This window comes from Carcharhinus amblyrhynchos, chromosome 3 (assembly GCF_965287045.1).
Source record: "Carcharhinus amblyrhynchos chromosome 3, sCarAmb.v2.hapA, whole genome shotgun sequence".
In the NCBI taxonomy this organism is placed as follows: domain Eukaryota; kingdom Metazoa; phylum Chordata; class Chondrichthyes; order Carcharhiniformes; family Carcharhinidae; genus Carcharhinus; species Carcharhinus amblyrhynchos.
Window position 1 is genome coordinate 89733691 of NC_137326.1, and position 27475 is coordinate 89761165.

General features: G+C 39.3%; 2 protein-coding genes across 8 annotated transcripts in view; one reads left to right on the plus strand and one right to left on the minus strand.

The window, feature by feature from the left end:
- Nucleotides 1-12216, minus strand: part of smc4 (structural maintenance of chromosomes 4) — a 61243-nt gene extending 49027 nt beyond the window's left edge. Inside the window, exons 1-5 of the mRNA XM_080185480.1 lie at nt 12181-12216; nt 11076-11225; nt 9429-9619; nt 8818-9009; nt 7605-7781 (exon numbers count right to left, since the gene is read on the minus strand). Coding sequence (XP_080041606.1) covers nt 7605-7781; nt 8818-9009; nt 9429-9619; nt 11076-11217 — 702 coding nt within the window. The 5' untranslated portion in view covers nt 11218-11225; nt 12181-12216. The remainder of the gene's footprint in view (nt 1-7604; nt 7782-8817; nt 9010-9428; nt 9620-11075; nt 11226-12180) is intronic.
- Nucleotides 12217-12485: 269 nt separating this feature from the next.
- The window catches only part of ift80 (intraflagellar transport 80 homolog (Chlamydomonas)), a 227487-nt gene continuing 212497 nt past the window's right edge, over nt 12486-27475 (plus strand). For 2 of the 7 annotated variants that reach the window (XM_080185491.1, XM_080185492.1), the window contains exons 1-2: nt 12486-12557; nt 13699-13742. Coding sequence is in view for 5 of the 7 variants with exons in the window: in XM_080185485.1 (XP_080041611.1) it covers nt 12933-12944; nt 13699-13742 (56 nt within the window). In the remaining 2 variants the exon portion in view is untranslated. The other 5 variants (XM_080185485.1, XM_080185486.1, XM_080185487.1 and 2 more) reach the window with 4 other exon arrangements.

A 27475-nucleotide genomic window follows, 5' to 3' on the forward strand; every position in this document is an offset into this window, starting at 1 on the left:
TAGAGGCAAACTCACTGGGGTCTTTTAAAAGACTTCTGGATGAGTATATGGGATCTAATGGGATTGGGAGTTACAGATAGTTCTATGGCTTGGTAGGTATAGATGTGATCAGCGCAACTTGTGGGCCGAAGGGCCTGTTTGTGCTGAAGTGTCCTATGTTCTATTAGTGCAGCTTTGAGCAGAGTGTGGAAGCTTAATGAGAAGAGGGAGTTCAGTGAGGAGGCGAGGGAGGTATTACTTTGCTTTTTAAACTTTTTCTGTTGATCTACAGAGGAAGTAATGAGCTGCTGTGAGTATTTTGTGAATATCAGGTCTATTTTCTTAAAATTTAAATTAGAAATAATTGAGAATAATTAATTAAGTATGGCAACACAGGTGATCTGTCATGGCTGCATTATGTAGGTCACACATACTGGTGTTACCCAGCGAAAGCACGCCTGCAGTAAGTGTGTCTGGCTTGTGGAGCTTCAGCTTAGTCATTCAGCTGGGGTCTGAGCTGCAGACACTGACACAGCAGGAAGGAAGAGCGTTTTGATTCAGGAGGCACTTCGGTAGAGAAAGTCATTCAAATGGGTGAAACACATAAGGTAATGGTAGTACGGGTCAGTATTGCGAGGGGGGATTGACATGGTTCTCTGTAGCAAGGAGAGAGTCTGGATGGCTATGTTATCCGTCTGATTCCAGCTGCAGAGGAACTTGCAGTGGGAGGGGGAGAATCCTGTTGCCATGGCGTAGGTACCAACGATATAGGTAGAACGAGGAAGAGCCTAGTTTTTAAATTAAATCTCTATAACAGAACTGCAAAGATTATAATGTCTGGATTAGTACCTGACCCAAGTGCAAACTGCATAGGGTTCATAAAATTAAAAGAGGTGAATGCATGACTCAAAGACTGGTGTATGAAGTGAATTTCACTTCATGGTGCACTGACATCAGTACTGGCAAAGGAGGGGGCTGTACCACTGGTACAGTCTACATCTGAACTGTGCTGGGACCAATGTTTCACATAACTAGGGAAGTGGACAGCGCTTTAAACTAAATAGAAGGTTGGGTGGTGGTTCTGGAGAGGGGATATGTAGGTTTATAAAGAAGAGGATATGGTTTAATTGCAAGGCAGTTATTTAGCTAATACCCAGAATATGACAGCTAAGGACAGAGTGTATGAACATAAATAAAACAAATAGGGTTGGAAAAAAAACAAGAAAATTAATGGCTCTTTATTTAAATGCATGAAGTATGCAGCACAAAATAAATTAACACAAACTGAGTTTAATGGTATGATCACATAGCCATTACAGAGGTAGTTACAGGGAGATCAAAACTGGGGACTAAATACTCTGGGGTATGTGACTTTTCATAAGGACAGACAGTAACAAGGAAAGAGTGGTGGAGTAGCGTTGTTAGTACGAGATGGAATAAGTACGATAGCAAGAATTGGACTGTGCATTGTCAGATGTAGAATCCAGATGGGTGGAAGTAAGAAATAATAAGGGAAGAAGACACTGTTTGTAGTAGATCATAGAATCTTTAACAGTAGCTATACTGTAGGACTGAGGATAACATCAGGAGATAAATAAGGCATGGCTTTAATCTATGTAGATTGGAAAGATCAAATTGACAGAGGTGGCCATGAGGAAGAATTCATAGACTGAATTTGAGATAATTTCTTAGAAGATTATGTTGTGGATACAAGCAGGGATTAGGCTGCTTTGGAACTGGTAATGTGCAGTGAGGTAAATCTAATAAACACAAATAAAAGATCCCCTAAGAAACAGTGACCAAAACTTGATAGAATTTAGTATTCAGTTTGAGTGAGAAATTTAAGAAACTGTGCTACACAAATAAAGATTATTTTAAAAGGAATGCAGGCAGAGTTACCTGGAATGGACTGGGAAAGGAGTTTCACAAGAAAGAAGGTTGATCAGCAATGGCAGATTTTTATGAAAATAGTTCATGACTCACAACAAATATGTATCCCAATGAGGAAAAAGGGATTCTGAGGAGATCAATCAACCATGGTCAATAAAGGAAGTTAAGGATAGTATCAAACTGAGGAAAAATGTGGCAAAGATTAATGTTAAACTAGAGGATTGGGAGTTTTAAAAACCACCAAAAGATGACCAAACATATAATAAAAGGAGAAGATAAGCTATGAGCAAGAAATATAAAAACTAGCAAATAATACTAAAACAGACAGCAAGAGTTTCTTTAAATACATAAAAAAAGACCAAAGTGAATATAGGCCCATAGAGGGCAAGACTGAGGAAATAAAAATGGGGAATCAAGAAACAGCAGGGGAGTTAAATGAATACTTTGCGTCAGTCTTCATAGGTGAGACACACCAATAACATTCTAAGAATACTAAATAATGAAGGGACAGAAAGGGGTGAAAAAGGGAGAGGAAATGAATACAATAATTACAGAAAAAGTACTAGGGAAACTAATGGGGCTAAGCACCAATAAATTCCCTGGATCTGAAGAGTCGCATCCCAGCATATTAGAGGAAGTAGCTACAGCAAAAGTGGATGTGCCAGTTGTAATCTTCCAAGAATGAGATTGACAGATATTTTCATCAGTAAGGGAATCAAGGGTTATGGGGATAAGGCAGGAGACTTCAGGATCATATTAGCTCAGTCATCGTCTAATCGAATGATACAGCAGATCCAACGGCCCACTTCTGCTCCTACGTTTATGGTCTTATTGGCAGAGAAGGCCAGATTTCATAAGAATGGTAAAAAGACAGAATTAAATGCTCTGTATCTGAATCCATGCAGAATTCATAAGGTTAAGAGTACATATAGCAATATGTACGACCTAATAGCCATTTCAGAGATGCCACTGCATGATGTCCTAAGTATGCAAAGGTATTTAATATTTCAGAGGTGTGGGGGCAGGGAGTTAGGAAAAACGTGATTGTGTAAGGTTGATATTAGCATTTATATTAGTATAGGAGTGAAAGATTATCTTAGTTCAGAATATCAAGATGTCAAATCAGTCTGAGTAGAGATAAGAAGTAGCAACGGCAAAGAAATCACTTGTGGGAGTTGTTTATTGGCCCCCAAACAACATCTACACCATCGGACAAAGCATAAAGAAGAAATAATGGGGACCAATAAGAAAGGTACTGCAATAATCATAGATGATTTTAATATTTGTATAGATTGCATGAAGGTAGACTGGAAGATCATAGCGCGTATTGGATACAAAGTTTGGAGCAGTGTGATCTAGTGCCAACCAGGTATTGCACAATGAGGGTATGAAGACAGAGTTGGTTGAAGTGAACTGGAAAAATAGGCTCAAAGGCAGAACAGTAGAGAAACAGTGGGAGACATTCAAGCAAATAATTTTATAATTCTCAACAAATATTCCAGAGAAATAAAGGCTCTATGAGATGGATAGACCATCCATGGTTAACTAGGGAGTTTAATACTATCAAAATGGAAGGAAAGAAAGAGCATACAATATTCAGAAGATCAGGACAGACAGATTTTAGAAACTAGCAAAGAATGACTGTAAAAAGAGAAATTGGAGTTTGAGAAAGCTAGTAAAAAATAGAAAAATAGCAAGAAAATTTAAAAGAAAAAGTAGTGAGTGATGTCACTTAAAGAATGAGTCAGGGGAAATTAATAATGGGAAATGGGGAAGTGGTGAAAGTACTGAATTAGTATTTTATGTCCATCTTCATTCTAGAATATACAATTTGTTCCAAGAATACTTGAAAATCAAGAGGTAAAAGTGAGAGGGAAGCTTAATACCACAATCCGCAGGCAAAATGTACTGGATAAACTATTAAGCTCAAGCATCAGATGAACAGCAACCTAGAATCCAAATAGAAGTGGCCACGGAGCTGAAAGATGCATTGCGTATGAAATTTCCAACAATACTGGAATGGTTGCAAAGGACTGTACACCTCTATTCAAGAAAGGAAGACAGAAAGCAGGAAAGTATAGGCGAGTTAATTCATATCTGTCAGAGAAAATGCTGTAATCATTATTAAAGGAGATTATAGCAGGATACTTAGAAAATCAGAATGGGATCAGTTGGAGTCAAAGCAAAATATTGTGAAAGCTGGAAGTTTGAAATAAAAACAGAAAACTCCTGAAAATCTCAGCAGGTCTGGCAGCATCTGCGGAGAGAGAAATACAGTTCACATTACAAGTCCATATGACTTTTCTTCAGACAACGTTAACTTTGCTTCTCCCTCCACAGATGCTGCCAGATCCACCAAGTTTACCAGCGCCTTCTGTTTTTATTTCAGGTAGGCATTTTAAAATGTTCCACATGAGAGATTACTGCACATGGTGTAGGAGGTAACATATTAACATGGAGGCAGATAGTAGGGATAAAAGGATCTTCTCAGGTTGACAGCCTAATACTGGTGCAGTACCGCAGAGATCAATGCTAGGGTCTCAACTAATTACAACCTATATTAATGATCTTGATGAGAGCCCTCACCAATAATTTAGTATGGTAACTAAATTTGCTGATGACAAACAATTTGCCTACTTATTTTTGTATTAAGAGGACATAAAAGATAGGTTAAGTGAGCAGTTAAAAATTTGACAGATGGTATAACATGGTCAGCTTTGGCAAAAGTAGAAAAGCAGTATGTTATTGAATGAACAGAGACTGCTAAATTCCACATCCTGGTACACGAATCACAAAAGGTTGGCCTGCAGGTACAAGTGATTAGGAACACAAATTAAATGGTGGTGGTTAGCAGAAGGGGAAAATCAAATCCAAATGGAAACGTTGCTGTAGTTATACAGACAGAGACTTAGTAAAAAGAGCATCTGAACTACTACGTACAGTTTTAGTTGCCTTAAGAAATTACACAACTGTACTAGAAGCATGTCAGAAAATATTATTTTGACAGATTACTGGGCAGATGGGGCCAAGTTGAAAGGCTGGGCCTACACCCACTGAAATTTAGAAAAACGAGGGATGGTCTTATTAAAACACACAAAATCCTAAGGGACTAAACAGGGTAGATGTTAAAATGATGTTTCGTCCTGTGGGAAAGTCCAGAACCAGGGGACACATCTTAAAAATTAGGGGACTCCCATTTAAGAGTAAGGTAAGGAGAAATGTTTCCAAGAGACAGTGCAGGATGGGTCATGGAATATATTCAAGGCTGAGTTGACAGAATTTTGATTGACAGAGGAGTCAAGAATTATGGGGAAGCAAAAACAAGGGAGTTGATGCCACAATCAGATCAACCACAATCTTATTGAATGGTAGAAAAGCTCAAGGGGTAAAATGACCCACTCCTGAAGAGGAGTGTTAGTTTGCTCCAATTGGAAGCAAGAATCCACATTGCTTAATTTTGACTAACCGAAAAACTTGCTTTCAAAAGTATCATTTGCAATCAAATCAAAAAAATATAGGTGTTGTGACTATTACATCAGAGAACAGGTTTCAATTCTAGCAATTTATTTCTGAAGGGTAGTGGGATGGGATGGGAGGAGCAGGTTGACCCAGGGTACCTGAAGTCTTTGACAGGCCTTTAGGGATCCCAGTAAGGGATCTTATTTATTGCATACGGGCATAAATCCAACCTATAGTTATGTTCCATCATTTGTGCAACTAAGTGAATCATTACAAGTAGCAGAATTAGTCAAATTTAGAAAGAGGATGTTGTAAACCATACACGAACTTACATATTAAAAGGAGATTTTCATGAATAAATATGAAAAGACTGAAATCATAAATGCACAGATGTAGCCATACTTAGGATCATCTTAACCTACTCCATTGGGATCAGGTCTTTCAGTGATTTTAGAGTCAATGGATTTTATGTGGGTGACAGGGTGGCACAGTGCTTAGCACTGCTGCCTCACAGCACCAAGCACCCGAGTTCTATTCCCTGCCTGGGCGACTATTTGGAGTTTGCAAGTTCTCCCTTTGTGTGGGGTTCCTCTGGATGCTCCGGTTTCCTCCCACATTCTGAAAGACGCGCTGGTTAGGTGCATTGGCCATGCTAAATTCTCCCTCAGTGTATCCCAAACAAGCGCCAGAACGTAGTGACTAGGGTATTTTCACAGTAACTTCATTAGTGTTAATGTAAGGCTATTTGTGACAATAAATTAACTTTATTTCCTCCGAACCTAGAGGAAAACTACTAGATGAGGTACAAAACCCAACCCTGGAGGCCCCCGATCCCGGGTTAAGGTAAAATTACTGTACTGTGTCACTTTCAATCAACTACTGGGAAATTACAAAAATTTCTCAGAAAGAGTAATTCAGCACAATATTCAGAAAAATGCTGCACTAGCAATGAGGAACACCATTAAAATAATTGTAAAATGTTTTTGCTGCAACTAGCATAGCACTGAACAGCACTTTCTTTCCTTAAATTTATTCTCAATATTAAGTTTATTGGCACAAAAAAATTGCTGTGCACAATTATTTGGATAATAGTATGTTGAAAAGTTTGTGATATAACCAACAATACCTCAGCTGTAGGTGAGCGTGGCTACACAACAATCGTAAACGTACCTTGTGTCCACTCACAAGCGGGTCTCAAAAGATACTTCGTGCCATGCATCAAAATAATCTGGCTGGCCACCCACAATTTTTTTTTTTTAGAAAGAGGCATCACTGCTGTCAATAAGTGTACTTGAGCAAACCAGTATCTTTCCTCCATTAGGAGGACATGAAAAAATTAGACTGCTGCTTACAGGAGAGTAGGAAAAGTAGAGCCAGAATACAGTAATTAAAATTTCAGAACGCCTCAGCTGCAAAATCTACAACTGTGAAAAAATTGTTTAAAAAGTTGGGATAAAAATACATTAATTAAAAATCTAAAATAAGTTGTTTTCCATTCCTCCAATCCATGAACACATTTTGTTTGTCAACCAAACCAAATTAACAATGGAAAAGACATTTTCACATTGATAACGACCCAGGTACAATTTAGTGATTCTCGTTAGTAAACGAGGATTCATGTCACTGATGTTTTCCAAATACTTTCAACATTAATACAAGTTATAATATGCTCGACATTATGTTGAGTTAGGCTTTAATTTGCAGTTGCAAATTCATTTTTACGTATCACAGCAAACAGTTCGCAAGTAGTAAAAATGAATTAGCTTAATTAAAGTAACATCTAAATATACTTACTACGAGATGATATTCCTTTAATAGCAAAGTTGGCTTCTTCCGGGTGTATACCAAAAAATTCATTTTTGAAATGCAACAATCTGGCAGGTGATAGAACCATGTCACGCTGCAGCAGCACAAGTAATATTGGCGATTATCATCACACCAATATTTACGTGCTGCTAAAGTGTAACTGGCATTTTCATTAATATGTCTGCTCAAAAATTTCTTGATTAAGTGAGAAATGACAACAAGCAAAGCAGTTCATTGAGTAGGAAGCAATTTTCTTTCTGACTTAGCCTTAAAGCACTACAGCAGCAAATAATGGCTTGAGTTATGGAAGCAGCCCTGCAAACCATGATGTGCTGCTACAGCAATCGAAGGTGAGTGAAAAATTCTGCTGGTTTATTTGACCCACACAGATTCCACACCCTCCCCCCAAACCTGAAAGAATATTTCCAATTATATTTAATGTAGTTCACAGCGATTTTAAAGAGACTCACCTGCAGAATCAAAAACCTGTTGTGATCCAGATCAATTCCATGGCTGCGAAGCAACATTCCTACATCTTTGAATGTTGATTTCTTTCCATTAATTTGGTAAACTGATGAATTGTCCTTGTAGGCAGTTCTTGAGACATAGAACTTGCTATTTGGAATAACTTCAAAATCATCACCCTCCTTTCATTAAAAGGATCGTTGAAAAAATTAATAATGAAAATCTGCAGCATATAGTTATTTAAGTAAGTGTGCTTTTAGTTAACTCACTGCCAAAATAAAGCCATTTCTCTAAACAATAATTAAAAAATTAGTTTCTTTAAATAGATCTACGCAATTTTGCATCTTTTGCACAAGAGTTTAACATATTACACTAGGTGAACAATGGCGAAAAGACAGATAAATAATTTATATATTTAAATTTAAAAGATTTCAATTTTTAAACGTTCAGTTTTCCATAATGCAATTGATTACCATTTTAATTCACTTCTCAGCACATCTGTCATTTTACAATGTTGAAAATTATTGTACTGACTCTTAACTGGCTACTTTTATACACTGGTATATAAATAACAAGCACACACCCCCTACAAAAAAAAATCCTTATTCATTGGAGGGTAAAAAAAACTGCCTGCACCCCTCATCTCCACTGCAGTTTTTCAACAAGAGAAACATATCCTTTTGTTTTTGCACACTAAAAAAAAAATTGGATAGTAGGAGCAGAAAACTAAGATTGCTACATAAAAGTTTCCTTTAAAAGTATTTTTGGCAAACAAGCTTCCCCATCATTTCTGCCTATATTTTGATCTAATGCGTCCTCCTTTGATGCAAAATATTAGATCATCAATAACTTGTTTATTTTCCACATTTCAGTACTCTTAGAAAGCATTTTGTAGACATTTACTGTATTTAAATGAACACTATTAAAACTTTTTTTAAAGATTGCACTAACATATTTTACCCATTAAGCCAATCCAAAGCAGAAAAACAAAGCCAATTAGCTCTTCTGATTCAATACTTACATGCTAGAAAGCTAACACAATTACTTATTTACAATTTGTACTTCCTCACATTCATTACAAAGTAGCAGGAAGTAAAGAAAAAAATTCTCCACTTAATCATCATTTTAAAATTGTATTGCCGGTTAAAATATGAGAATGCTTAAATTATACTATAGTTTTTTTAAAGTAAAAAAAATCCAAGTGTATAATATAATTACCTTATCAATGATTTTTTGAAAGTGAACTTCAACAGTACAGCTCTGAATGTCTTTATATCCATCAGAATTGTGAATGAGCACAGACAATTTTTTAGAACGAATTTTTTGGGCCCGGTAGCCAAAAACAAACAACATTGAGTCAATCACATTTGATTTCCCACTTCCATTTGGTCCGATAATACAAGAAAACCTCTGTACAAAAGGGAAAAAAAATACAGAACACTGTAGATATTTAAAAAATATTTTTTCTGGCCATTATTAATGCTATGCACCATATACTGAAGTTGTAGTCAGCATAAAGTGTGACGTGCAATATTCCCAGCTGTCTTTTTACACCAACAACTCTAAATTTTTAATTTATCAGCAGGATTGTTTCAAATTATTAAAGTAATTGTATTTTCGTCAAAATAACTCACTTTATTTTTAAAAACAACACAATAGAAAATTGAAATTCATGTCAATTCTAAATTTAGGGGAACTGACCAAGCATTTTTCAGTTTCACATCTCCACCCAAAATGTTTCAAAACCTGTAAAATTTTCACCACAAGCAAAAACTAAACACAGCACAACTTTTTTTTTAAAGCAAAGCGACATTTAAAAAAAGGCTTACCTTGTGAAAAGGACCTAGGATTTGTTCCCCTGCATAGGATTTGAAATTCTGGTTCACAATATGCGTTATCATGAGGCGAGGAGCTCCAGCTTCATTGGTCATTGCTGGGGGTGGAGGAGGAGATATGCCAGCTAAAATTTCTTCCAAGCTTCGATTATCTATTGGTTCTTCTGGTGATTCTGAGACAATATCTAAGAGACAATACAACTTAATTACAATTTACCAAGGAAAAGGGTGGGAAAACAGTTGTATATTTCACCAACATCAGTTTTGCATCACATTTCTTCATAAAAAGGCACCTTGAGATCAAAAAGTTGATTTTTTTCTAAAAATATCATTTTGTTACACTGTTAATACATAAAAATCTAGAAAATTGATATTCAAAAATTACAACTTCAAAATGAACAGTTAAAGATCCACTTTCCACAAAAACAACAAACACCCAAAACTATTTTACCAGTTTTTTCGAATTGATCAAAACATTTTCCAGTCAAATAATATTTTTAAAAATATGCAAGCTTCAATCTTCCTGGAAAAACAATATTTATGAACACGGGCAACATATTTGATGATGAAATGGATTACATTTAATTTAATAAATTTAAGTGAATATTTAAAACCCACTTTGTAAGAGGGGAAGGGAGTGCTATAGCAAGATATTTTATTTTTATAATAAATTTCACTTTGATGCTCTGTCAAATACTGCCACAGGCCACATTTCATTAACTTTCCTTGTATTCATGTTAAAAAAGTGAACGTAAAAGTACTCTACGGCAATAATGGCTAGTAACTATTCAACTTGCACTATTTTAATGCTGCTATTGAATCTTGTACGTTTGCCAAATACTTGCTTTTAGAGTTGCTGCAGTAACAATCTGGAAAAACTAATTTTATCTAATTTCTGGCAAACTGTTTTTTCAAAAAAACGGAGATAATTGTGCACATAAATTATCTTTCATTTTAATTCTTAGTGAAAATCTATTACATCTTCAGCAGCTTCCGAACACAAGTTTTGTATTCCACACTACTGAAACTCAACCCCTCCCCCCATAATTTACGTACTGTACAAAAACGCGCAAAGGGAAAAAGGGAACACAATGAAAAGAAAACTCAAACCCAATTGCGCTTCGGTGAAAAGGGCAAAAAAACTGTCAAACCAAAAAAAAAATTCATTACACGATTTAACATGTTTCTTCCAGGTTAAACGTTGGCTATTAGAACGCGCACACATGTCGATGCTGAAAACCGGCATAAAAACTACAGTACAAACTTTCCAAGAACAAGCACTCGTCGCAATTGTCAATTTGAACTGAGTTCAAATACTATCCTGACACAAACTGAAGTTAATGTTGTGTGTTTCCTCAGGCTACTGAATGAAACTACACTCGTTAACTCCAAGTAACAGCAGAACAACGTTTACAAGACAATTCCAAACTATTTCAAAAGTAGTGGCATGGAATCGGCAACCTGTTTAACCATCATTTAGGCGGTTAAATCCAATTTCAAAACGAACTACAGGGCAATGATAATCGCAACTTCAATTTATTTTTAAAAAATTTCAAGAAATGAAACGCGCTCATTTTCAACAGAACGAGTCTTAAAATACAAACAAAATTAACCGCACGCAAAAAAAACAGGCAAGTTTACCTCTTATGGTTGCATCTACATTTGGTGCGGTTGCCTTTTGTTGGATATCCATTTCGTTGTCAGACTCATCCAGGGGCTCAGCTCCCCCCGGACCGAGTTTTGCGCTTTGCTTTGCTGTGGAAGACTTCGTTTTGGCAGGCATGGTTCAACCTATACGGGGAATTATTAAAACAAAAAAAAAGGCAAACCAAGTCATCCCTTCACTGCCACACAATTCATTTCCCACCCAGAAAAGACCATATCTTTGGACGAAGCCATGACGCGAGATATAAGTTTTGTTTAAAAAAAACATTTGCTTGAAGAGAACCACCATTAATGTAGAATTATCGCAAGCCCTTCCCGAGATTAGCCAAAGTTACTGTACTTTGGTGTAATCCAATCATGCCACATCATGACGTTACAAAAACCTGGGTCTAAAAAGTCAACCTTGCAGATTGCACAAAGAACAAAATTCGACCAAGGGCACATCATTTACTCAAAATGGTACAAATTTGATTAAATGCGGAAAAAACTGTACATAACGACGAATATTTCAGGCAGTCTACGTCATCCTGAGCTTAAATAGGCGCACGGTTAAGCATTTTTGAAAAAGAAAATTTGACATGATTTGTGTCCAACATGCATCCCTCGGTTTAAGTGTCCGGTTCGAATTTATAGAGAGCCCCAAAGGCTAAAATAGTCAAAAGTTACAATGCGGGGGAGAGAGAGGAAAAAAAATCGGGGGGGGGGGGGGGAACTGCCCCAAAATTGAAAAAAATGTTTAAAATTTTAACTAAGATAATAATCCCACTAAATTAATCGTAAGTTATTCACGATATCTCAAAAGTTTTATTTTAATGCGATAAACGGAACTGTTTTTTTTAAACAGTTAGCAACCACTTCCCTGAAACAACATGTTTACAAATTTGTCATGCATCTCATCCCGCTAAAAAAAGATTTCATTTCCACTCCGCCAATGCCTCGGAAATCCACCCGAATCCCGGCTCTCCGGCGCCGGGCGGTCGAGGTTTTTTTTTTAGATTTTTTTAGGAATATTTCGGGGCCACTTTCGCAGGAGGGAAATAAAAAATAAAGGAATAAATTGGAGAAAAATTGGAGCGCTCACCTCGGACCCAGTCGAAAATGGCGCCGAAAACTAAACTTGACTGAAATTCGTTGAGGGACAAAGCATTGTGGGTAAGCCGGTTTGAAAAAATGGGGCCGCTGCCAAATTTTCAAAACAGTCGACGCCAAAATTCAAAAGTGCCGCGCCGCCGGGGACCACCGAGGAAGGGCGGAGCACCGGCGTGGCTCGAATTAAAAATTACAGCCGCTTTATTTTTCTCGCCGCGGTTGCCGTGTCCGTTGCCAAGAAGCAACCGCACGGCCATCTCGCGAGGCGTCGCGAGACTGTGGGGGGTGGAGGGGCTGGGGGGGGAAGGGAAGATCAGGATTGGGACCGTCACTGAAGTTGGGTGTCCAAGCAACTGACTGACTAAGTGGGTGAGTGAGTGAGCGAACTCTGGAGGTGCCTTCATCTTCCTGTTGTTGTTACTGAGCATTGCAAGTGCCTTCACTTTCCTGATGTAAAGTGGTGGAGGTCTTTGCTGGCGGGCTTGAATTATCCTGCATGCCCCCACCACCACCCCCCCCTCCAAACAACCATTCTCCTCACCCACCCCCGGGCAATCGTTGTACGTCAATCGAGTAAAGGGATTGAGACCGTCATTGAAGTTAGATGCCTGAGCAAACTGGACTGATTGAGCAAGCTTTGGAAGCGCCTTCACCTTCCTGAGGCAAAGCGGTGGCGGCCTTTGCTGCCGGGCCCCGGGTCCCCGTTCCCGGATCCGCGTAAATCGTTTTAGGTCAAACGAGTGTATGTCAGAAGAAGTGAGTTTGGAATGAAACGACATGTCGGCCCATTTTTGTTCCTGCTCAGGGCACCTTGTTGCCAGGCTGTGGTTTGCTGTTGTCAGGGAACCTGTTCCCACACCCCCTTGATTTCTGACACAAAAATACCCATGGGCACGTTTTTCCACAACTATCGGGAAAGCCTTTGTTTACGATCGCCGGCCTGCCAAAGGCACCGTTAAAGCGCATATTTTGCACTTCTTGCATCCGAGAGGCTTCGTAACGTCTCAACCAAAATGGGCTTCTCGGCTCCCAAAATGGATAATACCTGGTAGGACTGATAACTTGCCCTCGGTGGCTGGAGGGATGCCCAAGTGCAGTGCAACTCAGAGCGAAACTGCTCAATTCTATGTTTTTGTTTCTTACTATTTTAATTTGGTGAACTTGGAGGCTTAGGTGAGACTTGTCATGTTGCCTGGTTTGTAGACAGATGCTAAACTAGAACACCCAAGTTTGTAGCTGCAGCATATAGATTAATAAAAATATTGATTTACAAGCGATGTAAGAGACTTGTCTCGTATATTCATACTCTGATTAATTTATATTATTGTATATTGGGTGCAGTGTAATATACTAGGAAAAACTGTTACTTTGTGATGTTATGTGCACTTTTTATTTGTACACACACATTGAAAATCTGTTGGTAATATTTGGACAGTTTGATATCAGTTTTCAAAGTTTATAAATATTCAGCAAGGATGCGTAACTGATAACGTTCTTGTCAATCTGGCAGCCACTGAAGACGTTGCAGTTAGTGGGACTGAACTGTTGCTGGAGGTAATTTGATTATTGCATCTAATTCAATTTCTAAAGAATGCGGCTGAAGACATCACTCTTGAAAGAACCAAAACATATCCTTTCAATTAATTTATTTTTTGATTTTGTAATTGGTATTAGGTTACAAACAAGGGTTACAAACAAATAGAAAAAAAACCCCATCATTTTATATTGGAAAATGTATAGCTTTAAATTACTATCAGTAAATTATTGACTCATGTTTGAAATTTGATATATTTACTATTGATGTGTGGTCTAGACTTTTTTAAAGCAGATTTATCATTTTAATCACATCCATATATTAGATTTTTTAATTGGTTACTTTAACTATAGACAAAACAAAACGATACTAAAGTAAATAAAATAGCACAATAAATTCTCCATTGAAAATACGCCATGATTTATGACAGAGTTAAGCACGTTGTACTGAAGAGTACCACATATACAGGTGGTAAAAGCATTGGGATTCACTGTAAAAAGTAATTTTATTAATTTAACTTTACTTTGGTCATAAAATTAGGCATTTACTAGCAAACTTTAATATTCACCATTCACCTTATTAAATAGAATATTGCTGGAACAAAACGTTTATTCTGACAGCTGTAACATACATTTATCAGAGATTAGACATTACCATTCATTTAACTAAATCTTACTTCAAGCATAAAATCTAATACTGTTTTAGATGATCTGAATGTTTTCACTTGTGAGTTGTTATAATTTTGAGTAAATTGAGCTAACTAATAGCTACTCTATTTTTTCATTATTTTCTATTTAACTCCTCTGGCTATCCTTTACTGACCTACTTTGAAGCTACACCATAATTGTATGATGTGTTAAAAGTCTTGAGTCTGCAAATCCTTACTTTCCATTGTTTTATATCTGGCACACTCTTTTGTCAACTGTTTTCAATTCAAAATTTCTATATCCACATTTCTGATAGAAAATGTCTGTGTAATCATGTTACATTGCAATTGCACCCTGCTGTCAATGTTGGCCATGTTACAATGACTTGGATGAAAGAATGAAGAGTCATGTATCGAGGTCTGCTGACAACACTTAAGTGAGGTGGTATAATAAGTAATACAGATGGACTTAAAAGTTGCTAAGAGGCAGTAGTAGATTGGGGAAAACTGTGGCAGAAATAATTCTATGTGCAAAGTTTGAAGTAATTCAATTTGGACCAAAAGAAAAATCGATTAAATATTTTCTCAATGGTGAGAGCTGTGGAGTATTAAAGGGGTTTGGAGGTCCAAGCATAGAAATAACTAGTCTACAAATGATTTATAGTCATTATCTCAAGATGTCAGAGATATGGAAGGATAAAAGTTACATAGAGTTGTATGAAGTCCTGGTTAGACGACATCTGGAGAACTGCATTCAGTTACGACCTTGGAAGAGGTGTAGGGCAGATCCACCAAAAAAGTAAAGTTTATTTATGAGTCACAAGTAGGCTTACATTAATACTGCAATGAAGGTACCGTGAAAATCCCAAGTCACCACACTCCGGTGCTTGTTTGGATACGCTGAGGAAGAATTTAGCATGGCCAATGCACTTAACCAGTATGTCTTTTGAACCGCGGGAGTAAACCAGAATACCTGGAGGAAACTCATAGAGACATGGGGAGAACGTGCAGAGTCTGCACATTGATTCAAGCCTGGAGCTGTGAGGCAGTAATGCTAACCATTGTGCTGCATGCCACCCGAGAATTACAATGGGATTAATTGGATTTAATTATGTGGGCAGGTCACACAGTTGAGTTTTGTATTCCTTTGGACGATAGAAGTTTCAGTGGGGCTGGTTCTAATTGAGATGCTTATGATGATTAAAGGATTTGGTAGGGTAGGAAGACAATTTCCTCTGATGGAAATGTCGAATCCGAGAAAATGATGGGATAGTGGTGTCAGGGGATTACTAATCCAGTGGCCCAGACAAAAGCCCTTGGGACAAGAGTTAAAATTCCATTATCTGGCGGAATTTAAATTCAGTAACTAAATCGGGACTTGAAAGCTGGTCTCAGTGATGGTGACTATGAAACTATAGTCAATTGTTGTAAAACCTCCTTTAGGGAAGGAAATCTGTTATAGATGGTCTGGACTACATGTGACCATAGACGAGCAGGGATATCCAATGCTTGCTGAAGTCTAGGTATAAGACGTTCAAGTCAGGCAACCCTGACCTATACAAAAAAGCCAGATACGGTCTAAGGAGATCCATCAAAGATGCCAAAAGACAGTACCGGACCAAGTTAGAGTCCCTGGCTAGCCACGTAGACCTAAGATGACTATAGCAAGATCTGCAAGACGTAACAGGCTGTAAGGTGAAGGCATGTAAAATCGTTGGCTCCAATGCACCCCTCCCTGATGAGCTCATTGCATTCTACACCAGTTTTAAGCAAGTGGTCAACGAGAGCATGCTCTCCACCCTGGAAGCTTTGGATGAACCTGTATCTGGGGTCACCATTGCAGATGTCAGAGCAGCTTTCTCGAAGGTCAACCCATGGAAAGTGACTGGCCTGGATGGGGTAACCGTAAAAGCATTGAGGTGCTGCGTGCATCAGCTGTTGGGGTATTTGCAGACATCTTCAACCTCTTTAAAACAATCTGAGGCCCCTATCTGCTTCAAGAAGTTGACCATTATCCCAATACCAGAGAAAAGCCAAGCAGCGTCCCTCAATGACGATGTCTGGTGGCTCTGATATCCAACATTATGAAGTGCTTCGAAGGGCTAGTCATGGCATGATTCAACTCCAGCCTCCCAGACTGTCTGGATCCACTATGGTTTGCCTACCGCCGCAACAGGTCCAGAGCAGACGCCATCTCCCTGGCCCTACAGTCAACCTTGGAACACCTAGATAACAAGGACACCTATGTCAGACTCCTATTTATTGACTACAGCTCAGCCATCAACATCATTATTCCAAGAAACTCCATGGCCTGGGCCTTGGCTCCTCCCTCTGCGACTGGATCCTGAATTTCCTAACCCACAGCCCCCTACTTATACACTTATGACTGTGCAGCCAAATTCCCCTTCAACTTGATTTTCAAGTTTGCTAACAACACCACCGGAGTGGATCGGATCTCAATCAATGACAGGATAGAGAATCTGGTGAACTGGTATGGCGACAATAATGTCTCCCTCAATGTCAACAAAACAAAGAAAATTGTCATCAATTTCAGGAAGCAGAGGAGAACATGACCCTGTCTACATCAACAGCGATGAAGCAGAAAGGATTGAGAGCTTTATGTTTTTAGGTATCTAGATCACCAATAACCTGTCCTGATTCCCACCTTGCCAACACTATAGTTAAGAAAGTCCACCAATGCCTCTACTTTAGCAGAAGACTCAGGAAATTTGGCATGCCAGCTACGACTCTCACCAACGTTTACAGATGCATCATAGAAAGCATTCTTTCTGGTTGTATTACAGCTTGGTATGGCTCCTGCTCTGTCCAAAACCACAAGAAACTACAAAAGGTTGTGAATGTAGCCCAATCCATAACACAAACCAATGTCCCATCCATTGACTCTGTCTACTCTTCCCACTGCCTTGGCAAAGCAACCAACATAATTAAGGACCTCACACACATCGGGCGTACTCTCTTCCACCTTCTTCTGTTGGGACAAAGATACAAAAGTCTGAAGTCATGTACCAACCGACTCAAGAACAGCTTCTTCCTCGCTGCCATCAGACTTTTGACTGGACCTACCTTGCATTAAGTTGATCTTTCGCGACACCCTAACTATGGCTGTAACACTACATTCTATGCACCCTCCTTGTCTTCTCTTTGAATGATGTGCTTTGTCTGTATAGCGCGCAAAAAACAATACTTTGTACTGTATGCTAATACATGTGACAGAAATAAATCAAGTATCACCCACCGCACTTGTTCTCCCACTCAACAATTTCTCTTTTTAATTGCAGTAAATGAGACAAGTTAAAGGCATCGCTATTGCCCCAGTTATGACTGTCCTTTTATGTGATGGGGGGTGGTGAGACTTCGCTCATTCTGCAAGCATGTCTCTGACCCCTGCCGCTTGCCATTTCAAATCACCATCTTGCTCATGCCCACATGTCCATCTTTGCCCTGTAAAAAGTCTGACAACACCAGGTTTTAGTCCAACCGATTTATTTGATAGTAAACGCACAAGCTTTCGGGGTTAGTCCCTTCGTCAGGTGAATGGAGCGTTTACTATCAAATAAATCGGTTGGACTAAAACCTGGTGTTGTCAGACTTTTTACTGTGTTTACGCCAGTCCAACGCCGGCATATCCACATCTTTGCCCTGCCAGTATTCCAGTGAAGCTCAAAGGAAACTGGCGGAATATCACTTCATCTTCCGATTAGGTCTTCTGGATTCAATGTTGAGCTCAACAACTTTAGACTGAACTTTCTCCTCCACCTTGACCCTTTTTCTAAAGCAAAAATCTGTTTGTCCAAGTGCTGCCCCTCACATAGAGCACCCCCATATCACTTGTTCTTAAGTTTTGCTTTTACTGAGCATTGACTTTTGTTCTCCTACTTGTACTTTCTGCTATCTTACCTTTATGCACTCTAAGCACCTTCTATTGTCTTTAACACTGCCAGTAACAATTCCTTTGTATTGTGTTCCAAACATCTTTCTGCTATCTCTCCTAACTCACACTTATCACTGACCTTATATTTTGTTCCACTTACTCTTAAACAACATAAAAGTCATCACATTATTCCTTCTATTTAGTTCGAATGCAGGTCATTCAAGACTCAAATGTTAACTCTTTGTCTGCAAATGCTGCCAGACCTGTTGAGTTTTTTCAGCATTTTCTGCTTTCGTTTCTGAATTCCAGCATCCACGGTATCTTGATTTTACCCACAGTAATGTAGTTGACTCTTAACTGCCCTTGTAAATGTGCAAATGCTGGCCTTGTCAGTGGCGCCCACATCCCAGGAAAGGAAAAAAATAATAAACAGGCATACCCTTAAAATTACAGCTAGGCCATTCAAGACTTGAATTCAGGAAACTTTTTAAATGTAAGTTATAGTAGAATTTATAGCATTTTCTCCCCAAAACTTTTGATGCTAGGTTAATTAAAAATATCTAACCTCATGTTCTATTAGCTAAGTTTCTGAAAGCATATGGAAGCAAAACTGTCAAGGCTGTCTAGATCCATAAGGGTATGAAGGAAACAAATTGTTGTAGTGAATGGTTGGGCAAAATGCAGCAAGGGTCTGTTTATAAATTAGATGATCCATTGGGAAATGATAGATTATTGCCACAATTTTGTGCCTGTGTTCGCCATGACTGCAAACAGCAATGTGGACAGCACTGTAGCAGTGGTTAGCACTGCAGCCTCACAGCTCCCGGGATCTGGGTTCAGTTCCAGCCTTGGGTGACTGTGTGGAGATTTGCATGTTCTTCCTGTTCCTATGTGGGTTTCCTCCAGGTGCTCTGGCTTCCTCCCACTGTCCAAAGATTAGGTGGGTTGACAATGCTAAATTGCCCCTCAGTGTCCTAAAATGTCTAAGTTTGATGGATTAACTGTGGTAAATGTGTGGGGTTACAAGGATAGGGTGGGGAAGAGGACCTGGGTAAGACACTCTGCACTGTAGGGGACACCCATCCCTATGAAAATACCATGAGGCTCGGAAGACAAGAATCTTGCTGGCGAGATCTCGTTTTCCCGAAGGTTAGAAACCATTTCAAGAAATTTAAATAAACTAACAGGCTTTCACACCGTATCAACCCCTCACATCTAAAATGCCCCCTTGCTGATATGACATCATGTTGGTGAGATTTACAACATATTTCAAAAAAACGGGAACCCACAAAGTGAACCCACCGGGGACACACAGAAACAAGTAGCCCCAGGTGTAGAGGGACATGCTACAGCAGTAGCCTGGCATTGCCTATTTGTTGGGAGGTTCCCCTTGTATAGGCTTGTGCGTGTACATGGGATTCCCCCTCCTCATTGTGCCTATGTGTCGGGGGGGCTTCCCCCTCTTGTGCCTATATATGGGAGGGGTGTTTAAACACCCACCCCCCCGCCCTGTGTTAGGGAGTTCTTCCCTTGTATGCGTAGGTGGGAGGGGTTACCCCCCCCGCCCCCCCCACCCACTTGTACGTATGTGTATGGAGGGTGGCGGTTCCACTCCCCTTGTGCCTATGTCTGGGGGTTGGTTGTCCCCTAGTTGTATGTGTGAAGGGGAGGTGGGTTGTGCGTATGTGTGAGGTTCTTCCCACCCTTGTGGCATATGTGTATGTGGGAAGGGTTCCAACCCCCCTCTCCCCATGGGTATGTGTGTGGGGAGTTGGGTGTCCCCTAATTGTATGTATGAGCAGGCGGGGAATGTATTTTATTGATTGTGTGGGGCGTGGGTATCCCCTAGTGTATACATGCACTTTTGTGCAGGGGGGGGGGGGCAAATCTCCTTGTCCCTATGTGTGGGAAGGATTCCTTGTACCGAAGTGTGGGGCAGGGGGGTTCTTCCTTTTGTTTCCTTGCCCCCAGTGGCTTACTCCCATGCGTGTGGGTCTAGTCCCCATGTCCATGGAGGCAGGTCTCCATGTTAATGTTGGGAGTTTCCTTCTTGCCTATTGAAGATCAAGGGCCATCTTGGAATTACTGGCTGCTTTTTTTTTTGGTCGTCATGATGTGGAGATGCCGGCGTTGGACTGGGGTAAAACAAAGAAATCCCACAACGCCAGCTTAAATTCCAAACAGGTTTGTTTGTAGCAAAAGCCGCAAGCTTTCGGGACAAGCTGTCCCTTCTTCAGGTGGCTGGAAGTTCTGATCATAAACAGGACACAAAGACACAAACTCAATTTACATGCATAATGATTGGAATGTGAATCTTTACAGCTAATCAATTCTTAAAGGTACAGACAATGTGAGCCGAGACAGCTTTTAAGCACAGGTTAAAGCGATGTGTATTGTTTCCAGACAGGAAAGTTAGTGAGATTTTGCAAGTCCAGGCAAGTTGTGGGGGTTACAGATGGTGTGACATGAACCCAAGATCCCGGTTGAGGCCGTTCTCGCGTGTGCGGCACTTGGCTATCAGTTTCTGCTCAGCGACTCTGCGCTGTCATGTGTCGTGAAGGTCGCCTTGGAGAACGCTTACCCGAAGATCAGAAGCCGACGGCCTCTGATCCACTGATAGCCAAGTTCCGCACACGCGAGAACGGCCTCAACCGGGATCTTGGGTTCACGTCACACTATCTGTAACCCCCACAACTTGCCTGGACTTGCAAAATCTCACTAACTTTCCTGTCAGGAAACAATACACATCGCTTTAACCTGCGCTTAAAGCTTTCTCCACTTACATTGTCTGTACCTTTTAAGAATTGATTAGCTGTAAAGACTCACATTCCAATCATTATGCATATAAATTGAGTTTGTGTCCTGTTTATGATCAGAACTCCCAGCCACCTGATGAAGGGACAGCCTGTCCTGAAAGCTTGTGGCTTTTGCTACAAATAAACCTGTTTGGATTTTAAGCTGGTGTTGTGGGATTTCTTTCTGCTGTTCTTTCTCGAGCCCCTGCCAGTGTGGACCATGCCTCCTGATTTTTTTCTGCAGTGTGCTGTATTACCAAGACGGATTAACTGGCTGTGCAGGCTGTGAGCATCTATATTACCCACTTCACTCACCCTGTTGTCAGGTTCCACATTCTCATGAGCTTTTTTGCATAAAAATGCATCCTCTGAATTCCCTGTTGAATTTCTTGGTGACTTTTTTTAGTAACAGCCTCCTGTCGTGCTATTCCCCACAAGAGGAAGTATCTACTCTATCATACCATTCTTAATCTTAAAGACCTCAAAACCATTCATAATTTTAAAAACGTTTATTAGATCACCCCTCAGAAATGTTTTTTCAAGAGAAGAGACCTAATCTGCATAGCTCATCTGACAGCTATACATGGTGTGAACTGTATAAATCTTCTTTGCACTCTTTCCAGTGTCTGTGTATGTTTTTTATAATGTGGTGATTAAAAATTGCCATGGTATTGTATTGTGTGGTGATCTAACAAAGGCTTGATACAGGTTTAGTATAACTTCCCTACTTTTCAACTCTTATCTTTCTCGAAGTAAAGCCAGTGCTTTGTTTGCTTTGCTTATGATCTTGCTAATCAGTAGTGCAGTTTTTTAATTGGTGTGTTTGTACAGTGAGATCCCTTCATTCATCTACACCACCTGGATTGCACCTTCCAAGTGACCTCTCTGTCTTTTCGCTGTTGTGTTCAGGTGAGGAGGGGTTGAATGACTTCCCTCTTTTCCCACTCCTTGTTTGACTGTACCAGAGGTTTGTGAAAAGGATAGATTTACCACCTGAGCGAGTCTTTAAGTATGAACATAGAATACAGAGTTAGGCAGGTTTTCTTGCAATTAACAAAGAGCTTTTTAATAGAAGGGGTATACAACTCAAGGAGTGTGGTGACTTGGCTGGCTTCAGGATGGTTTTGGTGGTTCTGCTGCTTGCCTTGTGGGTATGATTAAACTATGTAGCAGAGTTGATTTTCTTGAGCAAATCTGAACTGGGGGGTTGGATTGGATGGATCCTTGGTCGTCCCTTTTTGGAAGCTTTCACCATGGGTTGGAGAGAGAGAGGTATGAAACAGGGACTGCATTCGGGTCTTCTCTCATAGCGTTTCAAGTGCTTGTTCCCTTACTGCAGAGAAAGCAAAAGTTTAAACACAAAGGTGAGCCTGTCACCTGAATGTCACCCTATGATTCAAGCATTGTCATTATTGTATTCCCTCTTGTAACTTAAATCAGTTCGCGTCTAAGAATCCTCCTCCCTGAGCAAGGGTCCCATTGTTCAAGAGATTGAATTCAAAACATAATCCTATTTTAGCTTAAAAGCAAAATGCTGCAATGCTGGAATCTGAAACAAAAACAGAAAATGCTGGAAGATCTCTGCAGGTCTGATAGCATCTGTGGGCAGAGAATAGAGCCAACGTTTCAAGTCTAGATGATACTCCGTCAGAGCCTCATGAAGCTCTGACAAAGGGTCATCTAGACTCAAAACATTGGCTCTATTCTCTCTTCACAGATGCTGTCAGACCTGCTGAGATTTTCCAGCATTTTCTGTTTCTGTCCCATTTTAGCTTGATTAGTTCATACCCCAAAACCCCTTGTTAAATACCTCCATGTGATGCCTTCATGTGTTGCTACTGGAAACAAGATATGTTGCTTCCTCATATTCTCCTGTGGTCCTTGGCCTTGATCGCTCTTTGCAGACATGCTGTCTCCATGTAAGCTGTTTGGAATGTGGATGATCTGTTGATGCAAATTGGGTAGCCATCTTTGGCTGTGAGCTCAAGTCTCTGTTTTTTAAAAAAAGTCTCTTTTTATAAATTCAATTTAGATTTCCAGTTAGTGGATTAAAAAATAATTGACTGACTGAGAGCATGTGTTTGCACCATTACCAAAATGTACTACCTCTTTTAATGTATTGAAGTTAATCTGCCAATTATTTACCCATTTACAAGGTTATTCATGTCCTGAAATGTGTTGCAATCTTCTTAGTATTCAATATCCTCTTCAGTTTGGTGTCATCTGCATATTTAGAAGTTATGTTTTTGATTACAAAGTCCAAATAATTAATTTAAATTGTGAACAACAGTGGTCGTAGCACAGATCCATGTTGAATACACCTGCCACTGAATAGCTACCCTTTCAACCCACTCTGATTTCTGTCTCAAAGCCAGCTTGCAATCCATTTAATCATTTGACTCTGTATTTTTTGAGATTATTCATTAGTCGAATGGGGCACCTGATCAAAGGTAAAATCCAGATAAATTATATCTAGTGCAGTACCCTTGTCTATTTCTTCTGTCGCTTCATCAAAACATTCAGTAAGATTGGTCAAAAAAGATTGTTCTCTTTTGAAATCCATGCTGTCCATTCATTATTTTGTGTTTAGTTTCTAGATGTTCTTCTACTTGCTTTTCCTATCATTGGTAAGCTAACTGGTTTATAATTCCCTGTACTTGTTCTATCCCCTTTCTTAAATATAATATTATATTAGCTATTCACCAGTTATCTGGCATTGGATCTTTTTCTAACAAATTGTTAAATGTGTATAGTAATCCCTTTGCTATCTCTTCCCTAGATTTTTCTAAAATGTTTGCATGCAACCCATCCAGACCAGGGATTTTGTTTTCTTTGAATTTGATTAGTTTATTTAATACATCCCTTTTCTATTTTAAATGCATTTTCTCATGACTCATCTCGTTGGCCAGTGTCATCTCACCCTGTTGTATCTCCATGTTAAATGCAATCAGAAAATAATTCTATATTATTTCTTTCATCTCTCTATCATTATCTGTGGTATTATTCTGTCTAACCCTTAATGGCCCTATTCCTGTTCAGCTGTTTTCATTTGTATACTTGTAAAATATTCTAGTTTTGTTTTATGTTCCTCTTTGCGTAATTGTTTTCTTGTTATGTCTCATATCATGACTCATATTCCTGGGTTCTTGTCTTTCCAACCTTGAGCTTGGAACCTTCCATGATATATGCCAGAATTGTTCAAATTCAAATACATCTTGTCACACTTGTCTATATTGATATCTGCCAGATTTGAGCCCATTCACCTACTGTGCCAAGAGCTGCATGAAAACAATATTTGCACACATTTTCATGTTAGCATAATGTTATGAATTGTTATCTGGATTGTTAATAAAGATGGTGAAGAGCAATGAATTTAAACTTAATTTTAGTGATTTCACGAGTGGCCAGCATCCAAGCAGAATTGCTACTGGTTATAACTACCCTAAGTACACCAATAAAATAATAAAATAACTTTATATAGTCATTTACAACACAGAAGGAGACCTTTCAGCTTGAGTCAATACCAATTTAGGATCTGCGCACTGTCCCAAAAGATATTACCTGACACTTTATCAAAGACTCTGAAAGATGTACTTGGCTTTCATTATTCAGCAACTTGATAATTTCCTCAAATAATTCAATCAAGTTGGTAGCACAGGAATCACTGAATTGTGACAAAACAAGATGTCATTCAGATTGTTATGTCTACGCTGACTGTCCATAGGAGTGCCACTCCCGCCCACTTTCTCCCTGTAGCTCTGCGTATTCTTCCTTTTCAGATAATCCAATTCTGTCTTGAATGCTTAATTGAACCTGCCATCACCACACACAGGCAGTACATTCCAGATCCTAACCACTCACTGCATGAAAATGTTTTTCTTGTGTTTTTTTTTGCTAATTTTTGCTAATTACCTTATAGCTGTGTCTCACCAAATGGGTGAGTGGCTTCCGATCTACTTTGTCCAGACACACCAAGATTTTAGTGGTACATAAAGAGATGGCAGATGAATCAAATAAGTACTTTTCATGAGCCTTCACTATAGGGGATACAACATTTCAGAAGTTGTTGTAAATCAGGAATTGGAAGAGAGGGTGGAACTCAAGAAAATTACACTCACCAGAGAAGTACTTATCAAATTATTGGAGCTGCAAGTTGACAAATCCCTGGGTCCTGATGGACTTCATCCTAAGGTCTTAAAAGAAATGACTAGTGAGATAGTTAATGCATAGGTTTTCATTTTCCAAAATTCCCTTGATTTGGGGAAGGTGCCATTAGGTTGGAAAAGAACAAACATAACTCCTTCATTCAAAAGGGGAAGGAGACAGAAAGCAGGACATGATAGGCCAGTTAGCTTAACATCTGTCATAGGGAAAATGTTGGAAGCTATTATTAAAGATGTTATGGCAGAACACTTAGAACAATTCAAGGCAATCAGGCAGAATCAACATGGTTTTGTGAAAGGGGAATCATGTTTAACAATTTATTGGAGTTCTATGAAGGACTCAATCTGTAGATAAAAAGGAACTGGTGGATGTACTGTACTTAGATTTCAGAAGGCATTTGATTCGGTGCCCTCTCAAAGTTTATTGTCAAAACTAAAAGCTCATAGTATAGGGGAAAACATTATTGGCATGGATTGAAGATTGGCTAGCTAAAAGGAAACAGAGGGTAGCTATTAGTGAGTGTTTTCCTGGTTGATGGGATGTTGGTGGTGTGCCACAGGGATCAGTGCTGGATTCTCCACTTTTTACAATTCATATAACTTGGATGAAGTTATATGAATAACTTCATATAACATATGAAGTTATTCATATAACTTTCTATACATCTATCTATAACTTCTATCTATAACATATGAAGTTATAGATATGGTCGCTGCATCATCAAGAAATACAAAGAGAGGTAGGAACATCAGAAGGCTACAAAACCATAGAAACTAGAAACAGGAGTAGGCCATTTGACCCTTCGAACCTGCTCCGTCATTCATTCTGATCATTGAATTCAATATCCTGATTTCCCCTTTCCCCCATATTTCTTGATCCCTTTAATTCCAAGTGCTAAATCTAATTTCTTCTTGAAATCAAACAATGTTTTGGCGTCAAATATATTCTGTGATGGTGAATTCCACACACCCACCACCGTCTGGGTGAAGAAATTTCTCCTCACCTCGGTTCTAAAAGGTTTATCTTTAGCCTCAAACTATGACCCCTAGTTCTAGACTCCCCCGCCAGTGGCAACATTCTTTCTGAATAGAGTCATAGAGTTTACAGCATTGAAACAGACCCTTCGACCCAGCTTGTCCATGATGCCCATTTTTGTTTTAAAACCCCTAAGCTAATCCCAATTGGCATTTGGCCCATATCCCTGTATACCCATCATACCCATGTAACTATCTAAATGCTTTTTAAAAGACAAAATTGTACCCACCACTACTACTACTACCTCTGGCAGCTTGTTCCAGAGACCTACCACCCTCTGCGTGAAAAAAATTGCCCATCTGAACACTTTTGTATCTCTCCCCTCTCACCTTCAACCTATGCCCTCTAGTTTTAGATTCCCCTATCTTTGGGAAAAGATATTGACTATCTTGCTGATCTGTGCCCCTCATTACTTTATAGACCTCTATAAGATCATCCTTTAGCCTCCTACCAACCAGAGGAAAAGTCCCAGTCTATCCAACCTCTCCTCATAACTCAATCCATCAAGTACCGGTAGCATCCTAGTAATTCTTTTCTGCACTCTTTCTAGTTTAATAATATCCTTTCTATAATAGGGTGACCAGAATTGCGCACAGTAATCCAAGTGTGGCCTTACCAGTCTTGTACAACTTCAACAAGACATTTCAACTCCTGTATTCAATGTTCTGACTGATGAAACCAAGCATGCTGAATGCCTTCCTCACCACTCTGTCCACCTGTGACTCCACTTTCAAGGAACTAGAAACATGTACCCCTATTTCTCTTTATTCTGTAACGCTCCACAATGCCTTACCATTAACCGAGTAAGTCCTGCCCTGGTTCAATCTACCAAAATACATCATCTCGCATTTGTCTAAATTAAACTCCATCTGCTATTCGTCAGCCCATTAGCCCAATTGATCAAGATCCTGTTGCAATTGGAGATAACTTTCTTCACTGTCCACTATGCCACCAATCTTGGTGACGTCTGCAAACTTACTAACCATGCCTCCTATATTCTCATCTAAATTATTAATATAAGTGACAAGTAACAGGGGCCCAGCACTGATCCCTGAGGCATACCACTGGTGACAGGCCTCCAATTTGAAAAACAACTCTCTACAACCACCCTCTGGCTTCAAGAAGCCAATTTTGTATCCATTTAGATACCTCATCTTTGATCCCGTGAGATTTAACCTTATGCAACAATCTGCCATGTGGTACCTTGTCAATGGCCTTGCT